The sequence below is a fragment of the Podarcis melisellensis genome, assembly GCF_964234715.1.
Source record: "Podarcis melisellensis genome assembly, chromosome: 4".
Classification (NCBI taxonomy): Eukaryota; Metazoa; Chordata; class Lepidosauria; order Squamata; family Lacertidae; genus Podarcis; species Podarcis melisellensis.
This window is the reverse complement of record NC_138531.1, coordinates 63,564,032-63,591,115: the sequence shown is the minus strand read 5'-3', so window position 1 is coordinate 63,591,115 and position 27,084 is coordinate 63,564,032. Positions and strand designations below refer to the sequence as shown.

The window sequence follows — 27,084 nt, the reverse complement described above, 5'->3', positions numbered from 1 at the left end:
CCTGTTGGTTTTATTCTGGCTGATTATACGGAATAAATGACGCCTGTTTCTATTTTAACCAGTTTTCCTGCTTCATCTATTGTGTGTATCTTTGCAGTGGGTGGAAACAGCAAGAACAAGGAGCTGAGTAAATGGAAGGGATGGTTTGGGGAAGTGTTACTCTATTTATATGCAGTGAAGTGCAAAAAAAAGGGGGGGTTGTATTTTATTCCTTTCATATGCAATATTTGTGGGGTGGGGGAGTGGATTTCAGCCACTTTATCTCCAGGCAAGAAAATGCCAAAGCAAAGCGAACTTGGCCTGAAAAGGTTTTCAGAAAAGTGAGCAGCTGTAACTCAGAATGAGGCATAGCTTTTGTTGTTGCTGCTAGCCATAGTGCCTTAACACAGTGGCCAAGAGGAAAGGGAGCATTGGAATAGATACTAAGGGTGGAAGGACCTGGAGTGAGAATCAATGGAGGGATCAGAACACACCATGAAATATTTCAGGGTTTGCTACTGAATTGGGGCTGGTACCTGAACAACAGGGCTCCAAGGTCATTCATAGGCATGCAGCAGTCAGGGGGTGAGGATAGGCCCTTTTCTGGACTGGTAACTAATTAAGGAGTAGAAAGGAAAAATCAGGAATAAACTGGACAGCTCTCACAATGGAGAGATGTGAGATGTAGATGATACCAGTTGGCTGGAGCATGGTGCTTATGATGCCAAATTGCAGGTTTGATCCCCATATAGGGTAGCTGCATATTTCTGCATTGCAGCAGGTTGGACTAGATGATCCTCAGGATCCCTTCCAATTCTGTGATTCTATGATTTAGGGTGCCAACTCCCAGGAGGGATTGTGAAGCGCTCCAGAAGGAGATCACCAAACTGACTGAAAAGGCAACAGAATGGCAAATGCAGCTTAATATACATTTGTGTAAAGTTATGTGAGTTGGAACAATTTTTATTTTTTAAAACAATATTAACTTCACATATTCACTGATGGCATCTGAGTTGGAAAAAGATATTGGACCTCATTGGGGGAAAAGATAGAAAATAAAACTGCCAATATTGTAATGTCTTTATACAGATCTGTGGTTTGACCACAGTTGGAGTACTGTGTACAGTTTGGGTAGTTGCATCTCAAAATACATCTTGTTGGGCCGGCAAAAGTGCAAAAAAGGGCAGTGAAAATGATCATGGGGCTGGAGCAGCTCCCCAAATTCCCACACGCTCTCCAGCAGAGTTCAGAGTTGGCTATTTTGCTCCAAAGGTGGGAATGGAGGGACCCATGGTGAATGACCTTGAGGAGATTCTTGCATAAACGTCCAGAAACTAATTTGAATGATATTCCTATATGTCATCCCAATCTTCAGCTAAGAGTGTTGCTCTCAAATCTTGTTCCCCCAGCTTTTAAAGCTTTCTTGGGATCCTGTCATTGCTGATTCTTAGGGTTGCCATATTTCAAAAAGTGAAAATCCAGACACAAAAGTTGTTGAGTTTTGAGGGTTTTTTTTTAAACTCCAAAAATTTTAAAGTTTTTGAGCTGTTTTTAAGGATATTGGCCAAAATATAAACTTACGATTGTAATACAGAATATATTTGAGATATTCCTTTAAAAATAAAAATAAAATAGCAAGCTGTTGGGACACCCAAGCTTCAAATGGGGACTGTGATCTTGTAGCTTGAGATGGCTGGATAATGAGGGGAAGAATCAGATGAATCTGGAGCCAATTATGATGGACATTTTGCAATTTTTCTTGAAGCTGCTCACCTCACAGTTCGATTTGGCTATTATTGTTGCATTGATCTAGTGGCTGGAGACATTCCCCTCAATCTTTTGGATATGGATCAGTGGAAACAAACACTGGTGTTTTCTTAAGTTGGCAGCAAATCTTCATTCCCTTTATTCACTGGCAGCTACAGCCACACTCAGTACTGGCTTGTATCAGAAATGCTGAAGGAGAAAAGGGACATGGGGCTTACCATTTATGCCTCCTCAGTTTTAGACTAATTTTTAAGAGTGAACACGTTTCCAGGACATTTAGAATGAAGAAGGAACCTCAGATCTTTCAGGATGATCCTGAGTTTCAATGAGCAGCATACTGTGTTCATCAGCCTTCCACAAGCAGGCACCTTCTCTACGTTTTGGACCACAATTTATGTTTCTCTGGCCTCTGGCCACACTGGCTGAGTCTCAGGACAGACAAAAGACAGCATCTCTTTGCACAACACATAGTTCTATTGCGTGGACAGGCGGAGTCCCCAGATGCTGCGCGGTCCCCCCGTCATGTGGAATAATGACTCAAGACAACATGCTATGGGATTAAATTGGCCACAACTTTATTAAATTTCAAATGTGGGTAGACCTTGGCTCAGGCATTGGGCGTCCTCCCTCCCCAGTCCCCAGCCGGGGACCTAGGGAGCATCAGGGTTATCCAGTGTGTGTGTGGGGGATGGGCTGGCTCTGGAGAACATATGTTCAAGCAGAGATAGCCGCCCCCGTAACGCCGCCGCAGAGGAGAGCAATGACGACCTTCCGGCGTACGGTCAAAGCCTCCCTTCAGAAACCCCTTTAACGGGGAACCCTGGTATCGCCACCGCAAAGAGGAAGATGGACAAAAGGATTCCGCCCAAGGCCTGATACCGCCAAAGTTGTGACGTTTTGCTACGGGAAAGGCGAAACCTGCCAATGCAGGGAAATTCCTTTCCGGCCCTTTAACAGCGACCTTAACGAAGCAGCGCCCGCATACCTGTGAAGAAAAATTAACCTGCAAAACCTGTGAGGAAAATTAACCTGCAACATAAGACATTGACTGAGGGTGGGTAGGGTGGGAGAAGCTCTGGAGCCAAGTGAGAATTCCCAGGTAAGATCCTCCCTCCTTTGTGTGGGCAGGTAATCCCTCCCCTACCTGGCCTGGTCTCCTTGGCAACTCTTCCCCCAGGTGGGATTGGACAACTGACTGAGGTAGGTGGAGACCTCCAGGTATCCCACCTGAGGGAAGGCAAAGCCTAGCCTATGCTGTTGGAGCCGCTCCAGATCTAGGGGCTGGACGCGTCCACGCAAAGGGCGCCCCCCGTTTTAAGCGGGGAGCGGTCATTGTGGAACTCACTCTCAAAGGAGGAGATGATGACCACCAACATGGATGGCTTGAAAAGAGGATCAGCCTGATTCATGGAGGATCAGACTATCAGGGACTACTTGCTACAATGGCAAGGCTCTGCAGTCAGAAGCGGTATGCCTCTGAATACTAGTTACGGGAAACCACAGGAGGGGAGAGTGCTATTGTGCTCAGATCCTGCTTGTAGGTTTCTGATAGGCATCTGGTTGGCTATTGTGAGAGCAGGAAACTGGTTGGAGGTCCATTGGTCTGATCTAGCAGGCGCTTCTTATTTTCTTATGATGGGCACATATGGAGGGCACTGGGTTGGGGAAGCCTGCTGTACATACTCCATTGATGTTACATTTGGTTAGTCGTTTCCCTTGGATCTAGCTTGCTGATGTAATTAATTTCTACTTAGCCCAGTTAAAGCACACGTTACTTTGAATGGAACCGTGCTGGTCATAATCCACCCTCACTCCTGGGATACTCAGTTTAGTGTGATCATTAAACTTTTGAAAATCTATGAGATGGGACCCCAAATGACTTCATGAAAAAATCCTTGTTTCTTTATATTGTGGTTCCAACCTGTTGGGGACTCATTTTATGTTCTGAAATTGGATTGTTTTGCTCATCCCTCTAATTCAAAAGTCAGCTGTCAAGATGAGCTCAATTGCAAATAAGAAACTAATACAAAATTCCTCCCTTGTTGTTATAGTTCAATAGTCTTACAATTGCACCTTGACTATATGGTGGGGAAATTGGAAGTGTGTGTGTGTGTGTGTGTGCGAGAGAGAGAGAGAGAATGAGATCCTTCTTGCTTTGATAAGACACCTTTGGATAGCTGAGTATTTGCACCTTGGAGACAATGTTATTACCTAGCAGTTGTTCCAAGTTTGATCTGTTTTGTTCTTATATGCTTTTCAAATTGTACAGTCTCCTAGATGACCCTCAGAGTCCCTTACAGCTGTACAATTCTATTGTTCTATTAAATGATTGTATCTAAATTGGTGCCTGCTTGCTGTGGGTTCCACTGTCAAGTTCAAATTGTGGAGAGTCCACAAGCTCTGAGATGGTGCCAATGCAAAGTGAGCCTATTCGTTACTATGACCCCAAGCTGTTAAAATTTCATTTTGATTGGCTTGGTTTAAAAGATGATAAGTGAGGTTGAAAAAGCTGCATCAAAGAGGCCAGTTCCTCCCCTCCTTTCCAGCCTTGAATGGTCAACATTTTGGTATAATTACAGAAACCAAGTTGAATAGTAAGGAGCTGTGTCTCAATATTTGTCAAAAGAAGGTGGATGATTGATCACTATAGTAAGAGTCAAGAAGACATTGCCCGCTCCGGCTCACTTCAGATTGCCTAATGGCTCTGTCTGGCTTGGTCAAGAAACATTTCACACAGCTTCTGGCTCAACATGCTTCCTAATGTCAAGATAGCCTCCAGAGATGTCTCCAGAGATGGAATGAGATCAGAGAGCAGAAACAAGGCAGAATCTGGGAATGAGGGAAGAGGTTAGCAGTCGAGGAAGCCATTCCTGGGGGAAAGGGGGTCATCTGCATGTCTGCTGTCTGGGTTGGCACTCTCAGGCACCAGCCAAGGCCCAGGCAAGGGGTCCACTGCAAACCCTGGAAGCCCCATGGCTCTGTTGCTCCTCCCCTTGCTGTCATTGACCTTCCTTAGTAAGTGAGTGACAAGGAGCAGCAACCTCTGCTCACCTCTCCTTCTGAGCAACTGTGTGGATTGGGCCCAGAGGAAGGCAGGTAGTGAGAACCACTCAAGATATATTGCCCAATAGCCCTCAAATCATGGAGCCAGCATTAATCAGAAGTTACAGATTCAGAGCCGAATGACAGACGCATAGGCAGGGAGTAAACCAAGAGCTGTGGCTGATGAGTCTGCTTGGCCACTGTGAGAACAGGATGCTGGACTACATGGGCCACTGGCCTGATCCAGCAGACTCTTCTTATGTTCTTACATTATGCCAGTGGGCCTTGGCAGAGCACCTAATTATTTTTCTGACTGTGGTGGCAATTGTAATGTGCTGCGCTAGCTGCTGCATCATTGCATTTATTATTATTTCTTTTATTTCTTATATATTGTATTTGATTGCATTACAATATGAATCCCATAGGGACACCATAGGTCATTTAATAAAATACAGTAAAAATAAACTAAAAGAAGCAATACAAATACAAGTAAAAATCAATATGACTATTTAATGGGGTAGATGTACCCTCTACTGTCTTCCGGACGTACTGTGGTCTGAATGAAGCAGAACACAGTTTAGGAACCCCTGCATTACGCTATACTTGATAATGTAAAAGGTTTTAGTGCTAGGGTTTTATAGATGCCTTTTGCGACACAAGCTTATCCCCATTAATTGCAGGGCATAGATTAACAGACGTGGGCCATGTTGCTAGCAGGAATTGTGCAAACACTGCATATGCTTTCCGCCTAGAAAAATAACATGACACAATTCCAACCGAGATTGTTAATAAGTAATTTTCAGCGGGTTCTGTTGTATCCCAGGGAGAATCGACCAATATATCTTTTATGAATCATCAGGAATCATGTTTGCAGGGCACATGTTGTGGACTCCAGCCCTGTCGAAATATAAATAAGACCTGAATGTGATGCCACTGCTTTCCTGGTGAAGTGGGCCGTTTTGCCAGTGTGGCTGCTGCAGAACCTATGCATTCGAGGCAAGATGAACGTTGTGCTTCCTTTCCCTGGGTTTCAGATGATGTGTGGAACTCTGCCATTAGCTGGAAGCAGCCTGAACAGCAGGGCTGGAAATCTGCCCTCCACTCTCCCTGTTTCCCAGCCCTGGCACTTAACATCTGCTCCTTTAGACAGTCGCAACATCCTGATAAATCCAAACTGTTCTGACACTGAGGTCAATCCCACTTGTACTTTCAGTTTCTAACTCTTTTTTTAATTTTCAAAGAGACATATAACATAGTCTATTTATACGAATCCTTCATACCTGCTGGGGCAAATTTAAGTTCTGTTTGGGTACGAATATTGAAGTTTCCACTACGGCTTGTTTCCACTAGAAGCCACACATTCACACATGTCCTCTCTTGGGGTGTCTGCATGCCCATCCAGGGGCATTTTAAAAAAAGAATTTAATGCAAATGTCTGTGATTTGGGGTAGCACAAGGGGTTGCTCGTGTAGGGGCTTTCTATATTTACAAATGAAGACTTAAACCCAAAATGGAGACGCAGGAAGCACTTGTTGTGCACTAGTGAAATAAACTTTGTTGAAGAGGGCATGAGGCTTTGTGAGGCTAAGCATAATTAGAAGATACCCTGTGGGTAAGAAAGAGCAGAAGAAAGAATAGCAGAAGATGATTCTGTTTTAAATTGCTTCCTTTCACCAAAGTTCTGACCTTTATATATGTGCTCTTTGTAGGTGTTTCATACTAATGCTAAAAGGTGAACAAAAGCTTTTCAGAATTCTAAATGCAAAAAAGCTAAAAAGAAGTACAATTGATTGTTAGGCAATGAAGGCTAATGAAAGAGCATCTTCAAAGCAGACAGGGTGGCAACACTGACATTGTCTAGCTGCTCTGGAGTTAAGAGATCATAAATGGTTATATATGAAAAGTAAGAAAGTTCAGGACAGTTTCTTTTCATACACTTTGAGATTTTCCGATGCCCTATTCTACTGAGCATTTAATCAAGCAAAGTGATAGGAATCGAGGCTATAACCTTTGGTTATTGAGCAATACATAGCCAATCTGGAAATGGTCATCATCTAGGGATGAAGAATCCATCTGACCATCGTCCCTGGGAAATTCTTATACAGAGAGTATTTTCCCCAAGGAAACATGCCCCTATTTTGAGTGCAAATTAGTCTTTCCTTTGTTTCCAGTCCTGGATCTTGGAAATGTAAATCTGATATATTTTCCTTGGCGATATTTTTGGGATGATTCCCATTCAAGAGAAGACTTAAGATGATGAGTGAATGTAGCCAAACCAGTCACAAGTGGCCATGTTAGGACCACGGTACCAATTAGGACTCAAAGGGGCACATGGGGTGTGTGTGTGAAGTTACTTCATCTCCACCAGTTGGGATATTGATGCTTGAAATTGATGCTTAGAATTGATATGATAGCAAAATCTCTTGGCAGATTTGTAGACTTACAGAGCAACCCAGGAAGCCAGTGTCATTTATACTGGGGGCACATTATGCCAATGTAACCCACCCCATTCCAAATTCCATTCAGAAGTGGGGCTACCAGCTGAGCTTGACAGGAGGAAAACAAGCCTTTCAAAATAAAGAGTTTTTGTCAATAGGGACTGGAATAGGGGTAAGTCTCTCCCTGTCCCACCACTCCCCTAGAACATTCATTTTCCAGGACTTATCCTGGCCTCAGCTCAGCTGGCTGAACCCTGGCTGAGTCAGGATGGAGGACTTTAGACACCATATCTCAATTGCCTAGTCCTCTGCCTTTTTTTAAGATAGCCATAATGGCATATCGTGACCCAGTACAGTTATTGGAAGTGGTAAAAGAGTCTCATGTGGCATGAGATTATTGGCGACTAAATACTGACCTACAAGTGGTGATATTCGAAAAAGCTACTTAGCTACATCCTGCAATTGCTGGTATCTTGAATGCTCCAGTTGGAACCAGCCTAAAGGGTAGAAAGAGCCCTCCTTTGACTCCTAGCTGCAGCAGCAACTGCTATATTTGCCAAGTATTACATGTAAGCACCGACTTCACAATGTAACAGGTATTTTCTTCTTTATTATCTACATATTGATCCATTTCCCGAACCGGAGACACTGCAGGCAAACGTGATAGCTTCAATAACTTCTTTCCTAACAGCGACACCTTCCCCCCTGCCTTTGTTCTGCTCCGTGAGGTCTTACAAATAATGGCAATATAATTCTTCTGCACTCGGCAACCACTATGAAATGGACCATATAAATCAATTGTCAGCACTGTGACTCGCAAGTTAAGAAGCTCCCGGCTCCAAGTCCCACATCAGAACATCCAATTTGGACAAAGTGGCTTAAGGATAGTGCCGCACAGATGTAAGAAGTCCTTCGGTTGACAGTTTACGCCGAGGTCCTTTTCTGTGGCTATTGTCCTTTTGCAAAAGCAGATTTATGACACTATTTGGAGTATGGAATAAGTGAAGCGCCATCCGATTCCATCCCACCCGCTCCCGCCTGACTTGTACCTTAATAGATTGGAACTAGGGCGGCAACTGCTGCATCAGAAGAGGCAGTTGCTGCAGTTCTAGCAAAGTGTTTGGACTTAACTTTGCACTGGACAAATATTTACATACAACAAAATTGCAGTGCTTTCCCCTAATATGGTTTGAACGTAGCTTTGCTCTGGACAATCAAAATCAAATGATATATGGGTCCCAGAAATACACTTCGTGAAAAAGAGAGTAGATAACTAAGATGGTCATGAAAGCGACCCATTCTACCTGGTTGTGTTACTCCCCAGTATGACCTCAAGTCAAGCCTCAATGAGTGAATCACATATTTTCCCCAGGTGGTAGACTCTAATGACTTATACACAAACAAGAGTTTGTAAACTCAAGAGTTGCTTTTTGTAGAATCTGATTCTGTTACGCTGAATGTCCCCGAGAGTGATTATTTTACAAAAATCTAAGTGAAGCCATTCAGGGAGTGTAATTTGAAGTGCTTTTTCTTTGGTTGCAGTATTTGATTTCTTTCTCTGAATATTCTGGGCATGTGAAACGCCAAGCAGTCCATGGTTATGTCACATTAATGTAGTGCGGCATGCTGGTGTCATCCATCAGAGCTTACAGCTGGCACATTAAATTATGTCTTTTGTAGGCATTGCTTCAACAGGTCCCAATGCCTCTTGTTGTAAGATGCAGAACTGCATAATGATAGGCAGCTAAAGACAGCATCTTTTTTTTTTTAATGGGAGATGGCTTAACTTACAAAGTTCGAGCAAGACCCAGGCTGCAGTGCTACGTGGAAGTGCAGGGGGAGTTGTATTTTCAAACACTTGACATGTTTCTTAAGTGTGTGTTGGTGGTGGTGATCATCCTAAAGGATTGGTAAAAGAGCGTCATTGCAAGTCCCAGGACTTATCTACACTTATGCTTTCCACTTTTTTATTGTCCCAGAGCTTTCCCTGAGGAAACCTGCTCTTTGCTACCAAATTGGAGCAACTGGCAATCCATTGAAAACCTGAACGGACATTGGTTGGTCTTCAGCTTTAAAGAGTGGATTTTCACAGGGAATGCACTGGGGTGCAAAAAGAGTGCTCATAGAGCTTTAAATCACAGAGTTGTGCCTGAAAAGCGCAGGGCAAAAGGTACATAAGCATGGACAAGCCTCCAGACCTCAGTAGGCTCAATGATACCTGTCCAGGAATGAAGGAATGAAGCAGCATAGATGGATGTGTGCAGAAGAGAGAAAAGGTGTGTGGGATATCCATACTTTCCAGGTTGGCATGTACCTAGAATGCTTATTCAGGTATTCCTAAATCTCTCACATGATGATGAAGGGCAAGAACTAATGTGTTATCTTGCTCCCATTGCTCTTCCTGATTTTTCAGGGTTCTAAATCACACAGTAGCCTACATGTGTACAGCAGGATCCCCACTGCAAAAGTTATTCCTCCAACTCATGAGGAATTTAAAACAGCTCAGTAAGGTTGTTGTGGAGCTTATTAAAAAATGCAGAGTGTCTTTCCTGGTCGTTTCTCAAAAATAATGCAGCAGTTAGAACTGATGCACAAGAGTGTAGTGCCTTGCAAACAGGAGTGTTTCTATGGGTTGGACAATGGGGCTGAACCCCAGATCTTCTATGTAAGATTCCAGATCTCCTGCCCCTTTACTTATAGGGTCCTGGGTGGGCTGCAAAATGTAGGACTGGTGGGACCTCAGCTACCTGCCAATTGCATATATCCAGAGCACTCCATGCATTTATGAAGATTTGTGTTGTGGGCTTGTGCACCGGGTCCTTTGAGTGATACCCCGACTGCAGTCATCAAAGGTTCAGTCTCTGTTCGTGGCAGTTAAGTTTTATGAATAAAAATAAAGAAATAAATAATTGATAATTCACCTCAAATAGGAAAATGTCACAGACTAACAAGACAACGAAAAAGACTTCTCATTGAGCAGAGCATTCAACTTTGGCCCTTACTAGAAGGTTCTCAAATGGCCTTTGCTTCTAGTTTGTGAAAACAGGCTCTGTAAAGCATTTTAGGTCTTGGGGAAAGAATTCAAAAGGTTCTATCTGAAGACAGTCTTGCCATCTTTCAAAGCTGCTTTAGACAATTAATTCTGTGGGCCAGATCATTTTGTATGCATATGTGAGTTGATGTAGTTTCTAGGGGGTTGTGGTGAACTTCCAGTCAAAGTTGCAGTAAACGCTTATGAAGTTTTTTCCTTGAAGAAACTTGTCACAGTCTGACCCTTATATGCCTTTTGAAGCTTTTTATTCCAACATAATTCTTAATGGTTTATTTAATTCAATGCCTGCCTTAGGGAGTGCCATTACTGTGTTGTATTTTGTTAATATTTTCAGATTTTTGTGGTTGAATCCTATGTTTATTTATTTTCTTTACTTTGAGGCAAGTCCGTCTCTGTCCATTGTATCATTATTTTGTTGGTTCCTTTTCTGTTGAATTTTAGCTAACACTTTTGGGAATTTATCACTGTACCCTTGCTTTACCTGCTGTTTTGCTTCTTTCTGGAATGTCTGGTTGCTATTTTAAATAAATATGCAGGATGGCAGACTCAGTTAAGAAATGGAGAGTATAATTATTTAAAGAATAATGGTAATACTCTGGCATCGCAAGGTCATATTTCAGTCAGACTATGACAAGCTGAGTAGTGCAGCACTGATTTGACCTCTTTGGTACACACTGAAAGCCCATCAAACCCTCAAGATACAACATGCCACTGATTGGCTTCATTATGAGAATCAACCCTGGGAGAGGGAGAACATGTGAAATGACTATGTCCCTGGAGTCCTTGTGGTAAGGGGAACAACCAGCACAAGTCTTGGAAGTTCAGTGGTACCTTAGAGGGAAGAAATCATGTTATGAGTTGGGTTCAATACATCACTTCCATTTGAGATAATCCAGGCTGAATGGTTTCTTACATAACTCAGAGAACACACTTCCTTAATGAGAGAAGCTTCACTGCAATTGCTGACATGTATGGAAGTGGAATGGTCGAACCCTGAATTAAAAAGTCTGTTTTCCATTTTCATTATGTATTTTATAAGCTAAATCCTTCCATTTTTAATAGATGAAAGATGAATTTGTATTGTAAAAGAACTTCAGGTTTTAATATCCAAAGGAGTCACTAGATTAGTGAGTAACTGCATTGGAAAAGACTTGTGCATCATCTTAGTTTCAAGTGACTTTCCTTGGGATGCTTCCTGTACTCCCAGCTGCATGTTACAGCATGCAATCAGGAGCACACAAAGCTACTTTTTGGATGAGCCCCAAGTATACAGCGTGATGATCAATTCACTTAAAAGTTAAGTGTTCCTATCTGAATAGGTCTATGCATGTAGTTAGCTTCTTTCCAATAAATATTGGAATAATTGGTTACATCTTAGTGTGTGGACAACATTCACTGTGAGATGGTAATGATACAAAACAGAGATAGTCAATATGTAGGTGTTTCAATGCTTTCCTTGAACAGAGCTAGTGCTATTAGAAATCATGTATATGTAAATATTAGAGATGTACTCCAGAAAAAGTTTGGTGGTCCTGGATTTCACTCTCTCTCTCTGTGTGTGTCCAGATTTCCACCTAACATCTCCCAAACCCAGCTTGGTTCTCTCATACTGATAAGACATGAGAAATTACAGGGCTGGACTTAGACTTCTAGGACTGCTGTGGTCATGGCACCTATCAGTGCTGGAGCTCTTTTTGCAGCCTACCATATCCCTGAAATTTTCTGGATGCCCACCGGAACCCTCTAGATTCTAATGAAATCTCCAACACAGTGTGGCACAATTCTACCATGAGCAGAACTGCGAATCCATTCCCCCCACAAAAAAAACCAGTCAGCCACAGAGTACTTTTTCTTTTCACAGAGAGGTCTTGCATTGGATAAGTTTCTGGAATGCCTTCTTGAAATCTTCGTTAAAGATTGTGTAAATCAGGGGGTTAACAAGAGAATTAATATATCCCAACCATGTCAGAAAATTATTCATTTCTTCTGAAATCTGACATCTTTCGCAGGTATTGACAACCACCTCCTTCACAAAGAAGGGGAGCCAGCAGATCACAAAGGCACCCAAAATTAAGCCAAGGGTAGTTGCTGCCTTTCTCTCTCTCGTGGTAGAAATCCGTTGCCTCTTCCATCCCTTTTCATTCTTGGACTCAGAAGTGGGGCTTCGCAGGGAGATATGCATTCTGTCCAAATCTCCTGAACGGTGAGATGCTTTCCCTTTTGTGGATGATGCTGAGGAAACTGGCTGGCAGCTTTTCTCAGCTCCTTCCAGGAGACCCTGTCCATTCGCCTCCTCTTTGAGAACACGACTCACGCTCCTCCTGTGAAAAGTCTTAGCTGCCTTGTATATTTTGTAGTAAAGGATCAGAATCAATGCCAGCGGGATATAAAAGGCTCCAAACGTGGAGTAGATGGTAAAAACAATGTGGTCGTGCTTAATGATGCACTCGTCATCCCTGCTGGCAGCCTGGTGCCGCCAAAACAACGGCGGCATTGAAATGAAGACAGAAATGACCCACATGACGGCAATCATGATGCCTGCCCGCTTCGGGGTTCGCTTCCTGGCATACTCCACAGCATCTGTGATTGCTCGGTAGCGATCCAAAGCGATGGCTGAGAGATGCAAGATGGAACAGGTGCAGCAGGTAATGTCAACGCTGAGCCAAAGGTCGCACATCACCTGGCCCATGATCCAGGTCTCTTTGACAATGTAGACGATGCTGAAGGGCATGACTAGGATGGCAACCAGAAAATCAGTGACTGCCAAGGAGCAAATTAAATAATTGGCAGGGTGGTGGAGCTTTCGGGTCACAATTATGGCAGTCATCACTAGAGAGTTGATGATAGTTGTCATCACTGCTAGCACAGAAAGTGTAAGAGAAACCAGAATCTTGGGTGTTACTTTCTTAAGTAGTTTTTCTGATGTGTCATTTTGTTCCAATGTATAATTTTGTTCAGTAAAGTTCAGGAAATCCATGATTGCCTTCCAGGCGATTTTTATCTAACAAATATACCTGTAGAGAAGTAAAAACAGTTTAGGAAACAGCAACTTGATATCCCAGAAATCTCACAATACACAACAGATTTCAATATTCTCCCTTACTTTTCCCTGTAGTATTTTCCATGCCACATGTTTTTGTCCCAGTCGTAGAAATGAGGAAACTGATTGCAATAACCAATCCCATATGACTTCCTAAATCCTTACTGCAGTCACCACTTCCTTCTTCATTTATTTGGGGCGTGTGCAAGGATGAAAAGACGTGGATAACCTAATCAAAGGGAGGATTTCAGCTAATCATACCAATCCTTTTCGATGACATCTAGATTGATAGCAGCATGTTGAGGTGACCACAAATGGTTCAAGACTGAGAAAAACTATATTCCTGTGCTAAATGTGCAGTATACATTTAAAGCAACAACACCACAAAAGGAATCTGCAGTTTGTCCCTCACAGAGCTCCATTTCCCCGCATCCTTGACAAACTATACTTCACTACTCTAGTAGCCACCATTTTATAGCAGGGAAAAGTAACGACTACAGTATTGGATCATATATAAAAAGTCATGTGCCTGAGTGAGTAATATAAAAGATGTAAGCTCTGTAGCTGGCACTTCAAAAAAATATATGCTTTGAAAAGTATCTTTTTCTGTGGACAATGGAAGCATATCTGCCTACACTAGAAGAGATTGGATCAACCAGAAGTGAAGCATGACATGGTAGATTTTCTGCACTAGCAAGGTGGAAAGCATGTCTAGTCATTTCTGTCCTATTCTTTCCCCCCACAAATATAGACTAGGAAGAGTTCAAGGCTGTTGTTGCTTCTTTGTCTTTTAAGAAAGAGTCTGTAATGAGAAAACCTCGGGTCACCATATAAATAATTACTTTCTTCTGTTCTGTTCTTCCAGCTTTTCAGAAGCAGGTTTTCTTTCTTGGACTTGGTCCTTTGGAAAAATGAGTCAAAACTAAAGGTATAGAAACTGCTACGCTTTCCAATTGCAGCGACGTCAATTAAAACAACCACAACCACACAGCAGAATCCCTATTTAGGTTAAGGGAGCAGGGGGAAGATAACCAGCAAATAACCAAGAAAATAGTGGAATTAGTGCTTGCATCACTGACTACTTTCACTTGGTGTGTTTTTTATCTTTCACAAAAAAGTGTTAATGCACAGGAGATTGTTCACACAGCACAGCTTTTTGACATGTGAAATGTGCTCATTAATTGATTCAGCTAAACATTTGGCTGCTTTTGCTTAAGCAATGCCTCATTCAGTTTGCTCTACAAAGATGCTATGATTTTTATTTTTTTTTTTTAAAAAGGAATATACCTACCTGGATGTGCTTTTACTGAAAAATGGATTTTGACATATTTGTGGGGGGAAAGATCAGTAGGATTTACCGATGACAGTGAAATTGGACCTCTGTGTTCAGAGGCAAGATCACTCTGAAGGCAGATACTGAAGTTGAACAATAGAGTGAGGGTTTGGCCTGCAGAGGGAAATGGCTGGCTACTCATCAGATACAAGGTGGACCAGGTGATGGACCTGTGTTCTAATCTAGCAGGACTCTTTTTATGTTCTTAATGTTTTCTAATTGTCCCACTTTGTTCTGTCAATGCTGTTGTTTTGCAAACTGAAGGACTGCTGTGGCTTCCCTCCCAGTTAAATATGAAAGGAGGTTTATGTCCATAGCTCTGTGTGCTACTGCCTCTCAGTGGCGGAGCTTCATGCTCAGCACTGGGGGCAGAGGTCAGGCGGGGGTGGGGCTGGCATGCGTCCCAGGGGCGTGGCACGCTGCCTGAGGGGGCGTGGTGCCCAGCACGGACGGGGGACAGCCACCCGGATTGCACTGCCGGGGGTGGTGTGCTCCCCCTGCCCCCCTCTTCCTCCGCCAGTGTTGCCTCTTGGTGTGGTGATGATGTAGTGAAAATGCCAGGGTTAGTGACCTTCAGGTCCCACACTAGACAGTTGGAAAAATATTGTAAGGTGGGCAATTTGTGCAGTGAGAACTACTCTGTATCTAAGCTCTTTTTGCAATATTTCGACTTTTACAAATATTCAAGGAAAATTTGAAATATTTTTTTCCTGGGGTTTGCTAGCTGAGTTGTCTCCATACAGAACCAATGCGCTGGCCATCTGTCAATCATGGCCTACAAGGGATGGGGCAGATCAGGATCTAGCCTGATTTAAGCATTATTTGGGAAACTTTGAGATTTAATACAAAAGCCTTCCAATAACATTCATAGTTCTTTCTTCTTTCATAAACTAAATCCGTGGACTGGAGCTGTATTGCAGTTTCTTGGATTTGTATCAGCTAAAGGGCAACCTCATCTGTAGATAAGCACAATGAAACTAATTTAGATCACACAACTGAACTGCATCTCACTGGAATATTTACCCTCCTAGCTTTGCAGAACTGTGCCAGCGATGGCCTTCTGGGTATATGCACCAAAAATAACTATAAAGCCGCATGCAGTTATCAACCAAACATATGTCAATCTACTAAGAATGGGGAAGGGGGGCAGAGAGAGAAAAGCTGTAACCCCACAGCCTGACTTGGCTGGCCAGTCAAGTGTTGTGATAAAAAAAGCACCATACTTGGGTTCACAGAGACTGTGGGCGTAATCCCATCTCATTTCAGTTAATAGTTCTGGATAGCTCTCAAACTGGGTAAACAAATCTTAGGAGTCCATTGGCAATTCAGTGTCAGCGTTCAGAGTCTCCAGCCACTTTTTGAAGTGGCTGCACGCACAGAGTGATCTGTATGCTTTTGGCAACGTGTGATGTGCAGTGTATCTAAGGAGCTCTTTGGGTCATTTATTTCCCTTCTCTATTTGCTGATCCATAAAATGTTTAGGTGAAAATCAGGCGGCTATTGTGCAGAGACAGGATTCTGAAGGCTCCTGCCACACTGAGAGTGCACATATATTAGTGTAAAAACTGGGAAACTGCTTGGGGGGAAAGGTGCACATTAAGTAAAACTGCGTACTTAAAAGTGCTGGTGAATTTTCATGAGAACGTAAAAAAAGAATAATATTGCCAACTGATGCAGGAATGTGGCAAAGTCAACTTAAGACTGAAAAAGAATAAGAAACTGAAGTTGACAGATTCATTCATCTTTAGGCTAGACCTGTTTCTTATTTCTATCTGCACTATCTGTCATCTGCTCTCAGTATCTTACCACTGTTTTCTACCCTCCTCAATGCACCATTCACAAAATGCAATATAACGAACATAACTAAAACATAAAATAAGAGAGTGACTAGCTTTTTCCAACAATGCTGCTCAGCCTACCCTTGCCTACCCACAGGGTCCTGCTTCCTGCTCTATGCAAATGGAAGGAACGGCCACACTTTTAGGGAGATAATGATCAAGTTACTCTCACAAAGACTGACAAACACAGCTTCATCAAATAATGGTTACAGATCAAACCTTTTCCTGAAGCTCCATACATCAAGGTACACGTCAAAAAAGTCTATGCAATACAATTCAATTCCAATCTTAAGGTGAAGGTTTGCTTTGAGTTTTCTCCATGTCCATGTCCATGTCCATATTTTGGAAGGGTTGTAATTGCCTCTTATTTGCCATTCTGCAACAAAAAGGAGAAAAGAGTTCTTAAGACAACATCTCTAAGTATCCTGGGTCTCCGCATATTTTTCTCGGTGCACCACGCCATTTTAGGCAGCAGCAATACCATACAAAGAGTCTATGGCAAATGAATTTTTAATTATGGCTCCAGATCAACACTCTGCCCTCTGGTGGGCTGGTCTGGAGTGGTTGGAAGAGTATATAGAGGAGACTACAGTGGTACCTTGGGTTACAGACGCTTCAGGTTACAGACTCCACTAACCCAGAAATAGTACCTCAGGTTAAGAACTTTGCTTCAGGATGAGAACAGAAATCGCGCGGTGGCAGCGGGAGGCCCCATTAGCTAAAGTGGTACCTCAGGTTAAGAACAGTTTCAGGTTAAGAATGGACCTCTGGAACAAATTAAGTTCTTAATCAGAGGTACCACTGTATTGCCAGTATGCAAGCAATAGCGTGCTGAAGTCTGAGGATCAACCAGGCTGAGGAAATAGAAGGCTTGAACATGTGCCTTTTCCTTGCCAATGTTGTCTCTGGGCTGCACAGATACCTCCCCACCTATCTTCGATCTAAAGGAGATTTTTTTTTAAAGGCCTCTGGGCTGCACTCTCCCATGTTTAAAAAAGGTGACCTGGTCATTCCTGGCCTTCCTCAATGCTCCATTCACAAAATGCAATATAAATAACATAACTTAAAAATAAGATAAAATAGTGACTAGCTTTTTCCAACAATGCTGCTCAGCAATCCCCCCAAATTTTCCCTCACTGGTCAAATCAATATTAATAAAAAGGGGTGAGGGAAGCTACTTGTTCAGAGAGGCAAGGGAGCTGTCTAATTTTTTAGCAGACTGTGGCTCTGCAGCTTAATAGGTGGCTCTCCAAAGAAACATATGTGGACATTCTCAGAAACTGAGGAATGATTCTGATTTGGCTTATCAGGGCTTCAAAGCCTTCCCTCCTGCCCACCATATTCTGCACAAAAGAGCCTGAAGCCTGGAATTTCCTTAAAGTAACAGGCCTAATTAAACCATATTGGTTGCATAGCCAGAGATTTTGATTGGAACAGGTTTACTAATTCTAAATCACAGGGTCTAGAGGAAAATCCAAACAGCATCTAAATTTGCATCTTGTTTTCCTCAAATGCAAACAGGGGCTAAGCAGAATCGAAAGGGCAGGACAGGTGTGTGTGTGATTTTGGGGTTACTGGTGGGAATCCTTGAGGACTAGGGCGGGGAATTCCCTCTGCACTTGTATATGTTTTGTTTTTATTTTTTTAAATCCAGCTCTGGACTTAATTGACTTTACTGGATGACCTGAATTTACATGGTGATGTGTATTACTTCACTTACTTCAAAATGGGATAGGCAAGCCCTGCTGTATTTAAGGGTCCTCTTGCCCATTCTGTAGGATGGGGTCCTGGACTTCTGTCTGCCACAATACTACTGTGGGTGGGCTCTTGCTTTCTGTGTGCAACTGGATGTCAAGAGGAAGCTGTGCTCATATACTACCTTTTTTTACAAGTACAACATCCTATAATACTCAGAAGAATGTAATGGAGTCTGGTGGGGAGGGAGTGGAGGGGTGAGATCTGTGTCTAAGATCCCTTCAGCTTTTTCTTTTGTGCTTTACAAATGTGTGAAAGAAAAAAAATGTTTCTGTCTGAACTTTTGAAAAATAAGGCAGTTTAAGCAATTCAAGTGGCAGAAAATTGAACTCCTTTACTTTTTTGACAGTAATTTAGCAAGTGGCATATAAAAAAATGCAGACTCTGTGAATCCCTGCATTTTCCACTTCAGAATGAGCAAACTGCATTTTCTAAGCATCAACTGAAAGACATTTTATTTGTGCTGTTTTCTCCCCAGGATAGTTTTACTGAAATAAAGCTGCTCTCGTAAGTGTTTCACTGAATCAGAAGCAAATGATGGCATGCAGGTGTTTGCCTGCAGATGATATTCTGTACAAAATAAAAAACTGAAGGTTTCTTGTTTATACTTGCTGTTTTGAGACAATGCCAAAAATTAACATTTCAAGTCAGTCCCATCCACCTTTTCTTGTCTGAGCATTAAGAGGCACTCAGATTGATTATATGATCACATGTCTTCTAAAGTAATAGGACCAACTTTTAAAAATGATCACAGACGATGCTTTTTTCATAATTGTTTTGTACTTTTTGTTTATCCCTAACTTCATTTTTAAATGGCTCAATATATTTCTCTTGGCTTACTCTTATTCTGGGGTATAGTTTGCTGTCTTCCTATAGGCATTTTAAAAGCATTAATTCTATCAATACACCCAAACCATCAATTGCTGATTAGCAAGAGCACAAACTTTCGTTATTTAGGTTAAAAGGATATGTCAGCACATATTTGTTAACTCTGTTTCCAAGCTCTATTGTTTAAAGCTTGTGTAGTCTCAATATTCTGACTGAGATGTGTGCATCGGTATGTGAAATTACTCTAGCTATTCTAGATCAGTTCGGATTAGGTATAAGAATGCAGGATAAAGAAAAGGATCAAAAGTGAACCAAGATAATTCCATTCCTCATGCTTTGTGTCTACACACCCTGCTGATTCCTTGGTCTGTGTCAGAGATGGAGAAACTGTGGCCCTTCAGATGTTGTTGGACTCCAACTCTCATTGGCCCCAGGTGACATGATCAATGTTTTGATTGTGACTATTCTTCCACTCACTCTTCTGTTATGAGGGAGCATCGCTGTAATGGCAGACCCCTCCCCATGGATGTTCATTAGAATGGGTCAGTGGTACCTGGTGTCCATTATGACTAGTAGGGTGGAAGGCAGGGAGCACAATAGCTGGTGGAGCCAGAGTCACTGATAGGCAGAGCCAACCAATTCAAGTTTTGACCCTCCTCCTTGCTGTGTTTTACAAGTACATAGAGTGCAAATTTGTGCCTCATGGCATATTATTTTGAGCATCATTTTATGCTTTGCATAGTCAGGTCTAAGGCCAATCTTTTCTTTCTTTCTTTAACTGGGAAGTGTTATGAATCATTTTGTTGGAACATCTAGTTCAGCATCCTTTTTACCACACCAACCAACCAGATTGGGAAGCCCACAGGAGGACACCAGGGCGAGAGTTCCCTCCTGTTGTTGGTCCCCAGTAACTACTAGTTGAGAGCCATTAAGCCAAGCCATTTTATTCATATGACATTTCCCTCCTCAAAATACTCCTTAAAACATTCAAGAAAGCAAGAGGGTGCTAAAAATAGTTATTTAAATGTAGATTGAGGGGAGAGTCTGTGTTTATCTTCAGATGAACCTTGACAAAAGCTCACTCTTAGATACGCCAACTCTCGAATTTCAGGCATTTTGATTACCAAACAAGGCCTTTTTCAACCTGCTGCACTAATTGTCATTCCTGATATGAAAATAACTGACTGTCACAAAAGCTTCTTTCTCTTGCGTAATAACTTTTGACAACCTTGTGGCATTTGACATAATGCTTACACAAGGGTGACTGACTTCAAAATGTCAACTGATTGTTCAGAATTAATAATGAAGGACTACTTTTAATTATAGTTTCACCGGTTCAAGCCAATCTACTTGTCTAAGATAATTAATTCAATTTTAAATGGGACTGAGACATGGAAAACAGAACTCAGAACCATATTGAAAGTGCTACACAGTCCTAGAGAAAAAGTAGAGCTTTAAATTCAATAAATAATAATATACATTTTTTAACAATTATTCATAGCAACTCCAGAGAATTTTTTGAATTGCCAATTATTGTGCAACAAATTATGCAAAACTGCAAGAATCTTTCTTCATTTGTAAGCACTCGGTCAAGGCAAGATTTTATCAATTTACTGTGTATTGTGTCTGTGCTTTTTATTTCTCTCTGTAGATTGTGGTAAAAAAAAATACAGCTCCTATGTGCAGAATTTCCAGTGCAAAATAAGGGATGCATCATCAATTTGATTATTTTCTCGTGGAGTTCAAAAAACGAGCATTGCCTTCCAACCAGAAGATGCATTTGGGGGCAAGGGAGGCATGAAAATGAATATTGCTTTTCTACTGCAAAATGAATTGCTGCTTAAAGTCTGTGTGATCTATTATAGAATGGATGCATTTGCAAAGGTAAAATTCTAGAAGCCCAACGCTGCTATTTTCCAGCTACATTTTATGCCCTGCCTTTCTTCAGGACTGCAACAGTGCTGTCCCCCTCCCCATTTATCCCCACACCAACCCTGAATTGTTAGTCTGAGAGTTATTAGCCCAAAGTTACCCCATGGTCTTTATGAGAGAATGGGATTTGCACCTTTGACTGGCACTCTAAGCCATCGTGCTACCTGGGTTTTCAGTCTGTGAATGAATATGACGGAGACTTAGGGGGAGGGAAAGTGAACATGGTGCATAGACTGGTTTGACAAGAATGGCAGATATAGGTGAGGCAACTTTGGACTGATCTAAATATTGAGCTGTAGTCCCGTGTGAGAAGTTTCTCGGTGATTTTAATGGCTGCCAACAGATTTACAGTGAAGGGTAAACCAAGTTCACAGTCACATTATTATCTTGAGTTCTCACCTTGTTAACTTGATTTACCCTTCACAGCAAGCCTGTTGCCAAAAATAATCACCAGCCTTACCTAGAAAACTATCTCACTGGCTTAATGTGGTAGGGATGTGTCCTAAAATTTATCTGCTGCTGCTGCTACTACTACTGTCTATGAGTAGTATACTGAATCAGAGCACTGACAATGCATTTTGTTCAGGACTGTCTTGGAAGCTAGGAGGAGGTCTCCAAAACTGAATCTGGGGTGGAATCTAGACACATATAAACATGTATATTGAATTTAGGAGCAATGGAGAACTTAAGAAACAACAATGGAAAACCAGCTCCACCCAAGGTATGATGGAGACAGCAACAACAGACAAAAAGATAGACACGATACAGTACAAAGTCAGGAAGAAACACTATGGACAGAATAAGAAGAATAAAAACATACTTTGAATGGTTCACCTGTAGGATTATAAATAATTTAATGTGTTAATGAGAATGGAAGTTGTTAGAATTGCAGCTGTGGTGTAAGGGTTTGTTTTTCTGACTGGTGGGTAATTGAAACTTATAAGATTATGGAACACAGAAATTACGTAAATCATCAAACCATTAACTCTAGCACTTGGGGGGCACATAAATTGTATAATTTGGCATTTGAAAGATTGGCATTACTAATTATATTATAATTTGTTATTGACATAATGAGGCTTTTTTTGGAGTATTGTAATTGAAAACTAATAAAAATTATTATTAAAAAAGAAAGAAAAATATATTGAATTTGCCATAGCTCTCCATTACCTTCTAGTGTCACGTTTGTATAATGCACTTTACAACACATTTAAAACATTTTATTTGCAGCTGTATAGCTGAGTCCTGGGACTTGGTCTATGCGAAACATGATGTACTCCACGCTTGAGCTATGTCCCCACCTGAATTCAATGGGATTTACTCCCAAACAACATGTTCACAGAATAACAGAACTGTACAGTTGGAAGGAACTCATATTCCTGCAATGCAGATCACAGTTCTACTTATTTTTTTAAAAAAATGCTGTGGGTGCCGTGATGCTTCTGACCTTGTCAGCTGCAGGTACGATCTTGTTGTAGGGGTGGAAACACCTGCTTGAATTTTGATTGCATTACATTCTCAGCATCTTTCAGATCATGTCATGTTCCTTCTTCCACTTTGTATTTACCATGTCATCACCTAAATGTCTGGCATAGCTGTCTCCTATGATGACTGCACTTATTTTGTGTGGAGGAGGAAGCTTCTCTTTAAAAAGGGAATTGTAACAGAGAATCCGTTATACTAATAGAGAAGTCCTAAGTGTGTTGACTCAGAAGTGAGTCCCACTGAGTACTTAACTCCCATGTAAGTGTGTAGAGGACTTCAGCCTAAATCGGACAGCTGGGTGTGCTTCAGCTGTGTTTGCTCTCAATTCCCCCACCCCCCAAGAACTCTGCTCATATATTTCAAAAGGAGATGCCTTTTGTGTGCTTCCTTTGTAAGCAGTGAGGCCAGAAGACATCAGCGGCACAGTAAGGTCATGTAAGTGGATTGGGAAAAATATATATAGATACTGGAATCTGGGGTTAGAACATGACTCTTCACAGCAGTAATTCTGCAACACCCGTGCAACTGGGAGGACTCTCTCAATGGATGCATTGAGTGTCTGTGCAACAGGTAGGCACTCCACTGCAATATCGTAATCCTCTTCAGAGGGCCAGGTTGTTGCTGCTTACACTGTCTGCCTTTAAAGCACAGTATGAAGTAAGGATGGGGAAATGATTCTAGACCAATGAATAGCTTGCCTGGGTGTACTTAAGATGTTGATAAGGGCAAAAATATGAGGGAAGAAAGTCTGAGAGCCTTGCTACAATCACTATTTGTCATTATGTACACTATGCTCTTAGGGGTGTGGGTGGCGCTGTAGTCTAAGCCACAGAGCCTAGGGCTTGCTGATCAGAAGGTCGGGGGTTTGAATCCCTGCGACAGGGTGAGCACCCGTTGTCCGGTCCCTGCTCCTGCCCACCTAGCAGTTCGAAATCACGTCAAAGTGCAGGTAGATACATAGGTACCGCTGCAGCGGGAAGGTAAATGGTGTTTCTGTGTGCTGCTCTGGTTCGCCAGAAGCGGCTTAGTCATGCTAGCCACATGACCCAGAAGCTGTCTGTGGACAAACGCTGGCTCCCTCGGCCTATAGAGTGAGATGAGCGTCATAACCCCAGAGTCATCTGCAACTGGACCTAACGGTCAGGGGTACCTTTACCTTTACCCTATGCTCTTACAGTATGTGATATATCCCTTTCAATAAGGATTATGGTCTTGTATGAATGGTTCAGACTTTCAAAGTGCCTCTTGCCCATTCCTGTTCAGCGTTTTGCCTTCCCCCACCATATTTTTGTAGTGTTTTAAAATGATGGTTTGCAGCTTTTGAGCTGTGTCTTCTTCTGGCGAGCCACAAGTTCTCAGTTGCCTAGCAGTTGGCTTATCCATTCGATTGTCCTTTCCTGAATTCATGTCAGTGGGCATTCTTTATAGTCCTCTGCAGACCCTCCTTCCAATAACAACGTTACAGCTGATTTAGTTCACCATTCATTATAGCTCATTATAGGCTGTCCTCCTGGGTTCTGTACAGCAAACAGAAATGGCCGCTCAACTCTCCCCGTTATTTCATATGCATTCTCTGTTGTGAGAGTAGTTAATTAAATTAGTTTTGCCTTTGCTGCAGCCTTCTACACAAGGCTGGCCTTCCATCCTTGCTTACAGCAAACAGCCATCTGTTTGAAGGAGTCCTCTATTGAAAGGGCTGCCTGATCTGAATCCATTCTAAAGATAAAAAGCCATAAGGAGGAAGAGCAGGGGCCTTGAAGTTGCCCATCAGCTGCTAGAGCCTCAACAGGCACACCTTTCACATGGGAACAGCCTATCACACAATGGTGAGATGCATTGTATTTATACTTACATAGTAAATTAGTGTATGCAGGTTTTATTGAAATCTGTCCTCTTTTGCCCTATTTTTTGGTGATGTGTTTCCTCTTTCTGGGGAGGTGCACAGAGGCGCCATCTTCCCAAGATGATTGAGGGGGGTCAAAGTGACGTCCTGATGTCATGCGTGTGACATTGTGAGGAGCCAGGCAGCAGAGCCAAATGCCCTCTGAACATTGAGGGAGACCAGCTCCCTCAAAAGAATAAAAATAAATAAATGCATGCCTTGGCCCCTTGGAGCTGGCATGCATAAGTGGTCACCCTGGTCTTTGCCAGAGATTGTATTGTTAGGACAGTCACATGGGGTTGTTCTGTTCAGTGGTACAAACTGAGTAGTACAAATGCACTTGAAACCAACTCTTGAAACTCCTTGGGAAATCTTGACTTAGCCTGTTGCATAGGGAGAGCCACCACCTTTTGCCTGGTGTCCTTGAAAACACTGCAGTAAAGGCGTAATAACGATGGGCAGCGTAATACGGATGACACCTCCTCCTCCTCCTCCTCTGCCTAAGAAGTGGAATAATTGAGCCCTAGAGGTCTGGGTAATGATTCACTTTATTAGAAGATACAGCTGAAAAAGATAAAATTAATGGGCTTGCTGTTCCATGTGAAGATCAGATGTGTTGTCTGAATTACTAAAGCACCCTCATTTTCAGAAACATTTATTCTGCTATCATTTTGTGTCAAACATGTTATTACAATTAGCCACCATGCCAACTCCAGAAATTCAGTGATATTTATTGCCTGATTTTTCAGACTTCTGAAGTGATGAAGGGAAATAGTGAAAGCACTCAACTTGTTTATTCACATCATTTTTCTTCTGCTATACCTGATAATGAATTTATTTCATCTTAAGAAAGTGTGAGACAGTTAATTTCACTTTATCGCCTGTTTCAATGTATCATTTGACAAAAGGTGACATGTCTATAACTCTTACTTTGATACTTCTGTGGAACAATTAATTTCAATCAAAGTCTAATATGATGCCTATTTTGCACAGTATCCTTCACAATACATACAATTTATATTTATTTTCTTTCCTAGTCTCAGGTCCAAGTTAGATAGGTCACAATTTTAACACACAAAATACGTTAAGTGCAATTGGCTGTAAGAATTGCCCCCTTTTCTGATCATATCAGAACTTTTGAGCAGCGTTTCACATTGCAGGTAACATCAAAAACACTCTTGAGCAGTTCCACTTGTTTCTAAAGGTCTTAGAAGGGTGGTGATGAATAATCCCCCCCATACTTAAAAAATTCTCTGTGCATGATTCAGTTATGTGCCCCCACACCTACCCACCAACAATCTCAAAATGTATATCTGAGGCCACTGCAAATAATGACATGAACCAGTCATCAGTTTCCATAAGGAAACAGTTAACATCAAACTCTTCTTTTCAAAGGTTGCTTTCAGGCATCTTGATTAATGAACATTCATACAGATTTATTTGCACAGAATTTCTGGGGAGATTAGACAGTGTTGACTATTTTTGATTATTCAGCATTATGGAATTCTATTAATTGCTAAATTGCTGTTTTTATACAATACTATACACGGGTGGCGCTGTGGGTTAAACCACAGAGCCTAGGACTTGCCAATCAGAAGGTCGGCGGTTCAAATCCCCGTGATGGGGTGAGCTCCTGTTGCTCGGTCCCTGCTCCTGCCAACCTAGCAGTTTAAAAGCATGTCCAAGTGCAAGTAGATAAATAGGTACCGCTCTGGCGGGAAGGTAAACGGTGTTTCCGTGCGCTGCTCTGGTTCGCCAGAAGCAGCTTAGTCATGCTGGCCACATGACACGGAAACTGTACACCCGTTCCCTCGGCCAATAAAGCGAGATGAGCGCCACAACCCCAGAGCCGGTCACGACTGGACCTAATGGTCAGGGGTCCCTTTACCTTTACCTTATACCATAGTATTCTATAGTTTTTATGTTGTATTTCTGTATATGGAAAGATTTTGAGATATTAAATGGTTTAGAAAGGCTTTTAAATAAATAAACAAATAAATACTGATTATTATTTTTTGCAGGGAGATTATACAGTGCTGTGTCAAGCAAGAGCCACCCCATACTTTCCACTGCATTTCACCATCGCTTTCCTCATCACAAAAAAGTCTGCTCTTTGGTGGGATACGGAGTTAGTGTAGTGGCTCTGCCTCACCTGGTGAGCCAGTTGCTCACTGCATCTCTGCCTGGCAAGCAAGGGAGTGATAGCCAAGAGGAGGCGGCAGCAGTGGCAGCACTCATTGAGGGATGGTGGCCCCTGGTGGGGATCTTGCCAAAACAGCCCCCAAAACCTGGAGGCAACTTTGCAGAGGCCACTTTATGATCTGAACCTTGCAAGATACCATTCTGTTCTTTAAAAATCTTTAATATCCATAGGCAGCAACTACAGGAAAAGCAGGATGAGGCAAGACTACACTGAACCCTCTCACTCAGGTTTTTAAAAAGCAAGTAGGCTGGTGTGTAGGACTTATCAGATAAAGCAGATGCTTCGTCTATAAATCAGTTTTATATATTTCACAGGTCATTGGAGACATCGAAGGCAATTCCTGCTGTACTGGGAAACAACACCCGGCTTACAGGATGTGATAGAGCTTAAGCTGACTGTACCCTCCCACTTTTGTCGATCATTATCCACTTTCATTACTGCTCTTTAATGTGGAATACATTGATAGCTAAGTATAACATATGGGGGAGGTGTAGCATAGTTACAGCCTTA

General features: G+C 42.1%; 1 protein-coding gene across 1 annotated transcript in view; it reads right to left on the bottom strand.

Moving 5' to 3' along the window:
• Nucleotides 1-9,562: 9,562 nt before the first annotated feature.
• Nucleotides 9,563-27,084, bottom strand: part of HTR1F (5-hydroxytryptamine receptor 1F) — a 101,357-nt gene continuing 83,835 nt past the window's right edge. The window contains exons 2-3 of the mRNA XM_081907902.1: nucleotides 16,709-16,865; nucleotides 9,563-13,292 (exon numbers count right to left, since the gene is read on the bottom strand). Coding sequence (XP_081764028.1) covers nucleotides 12,134-13,255 — 1,122 coding nt within the window. The 5' untranslated portion in view covers nucleotides 13,256-13,292; nucleotides 16,709-16,865 and the 3' untranslated portion in view covers nucleotides 9,563-12,133. The remainder of the gene's footprint in view (nucleotides 13,293-16,708; nucleotides 16,866-27,084) is intronic.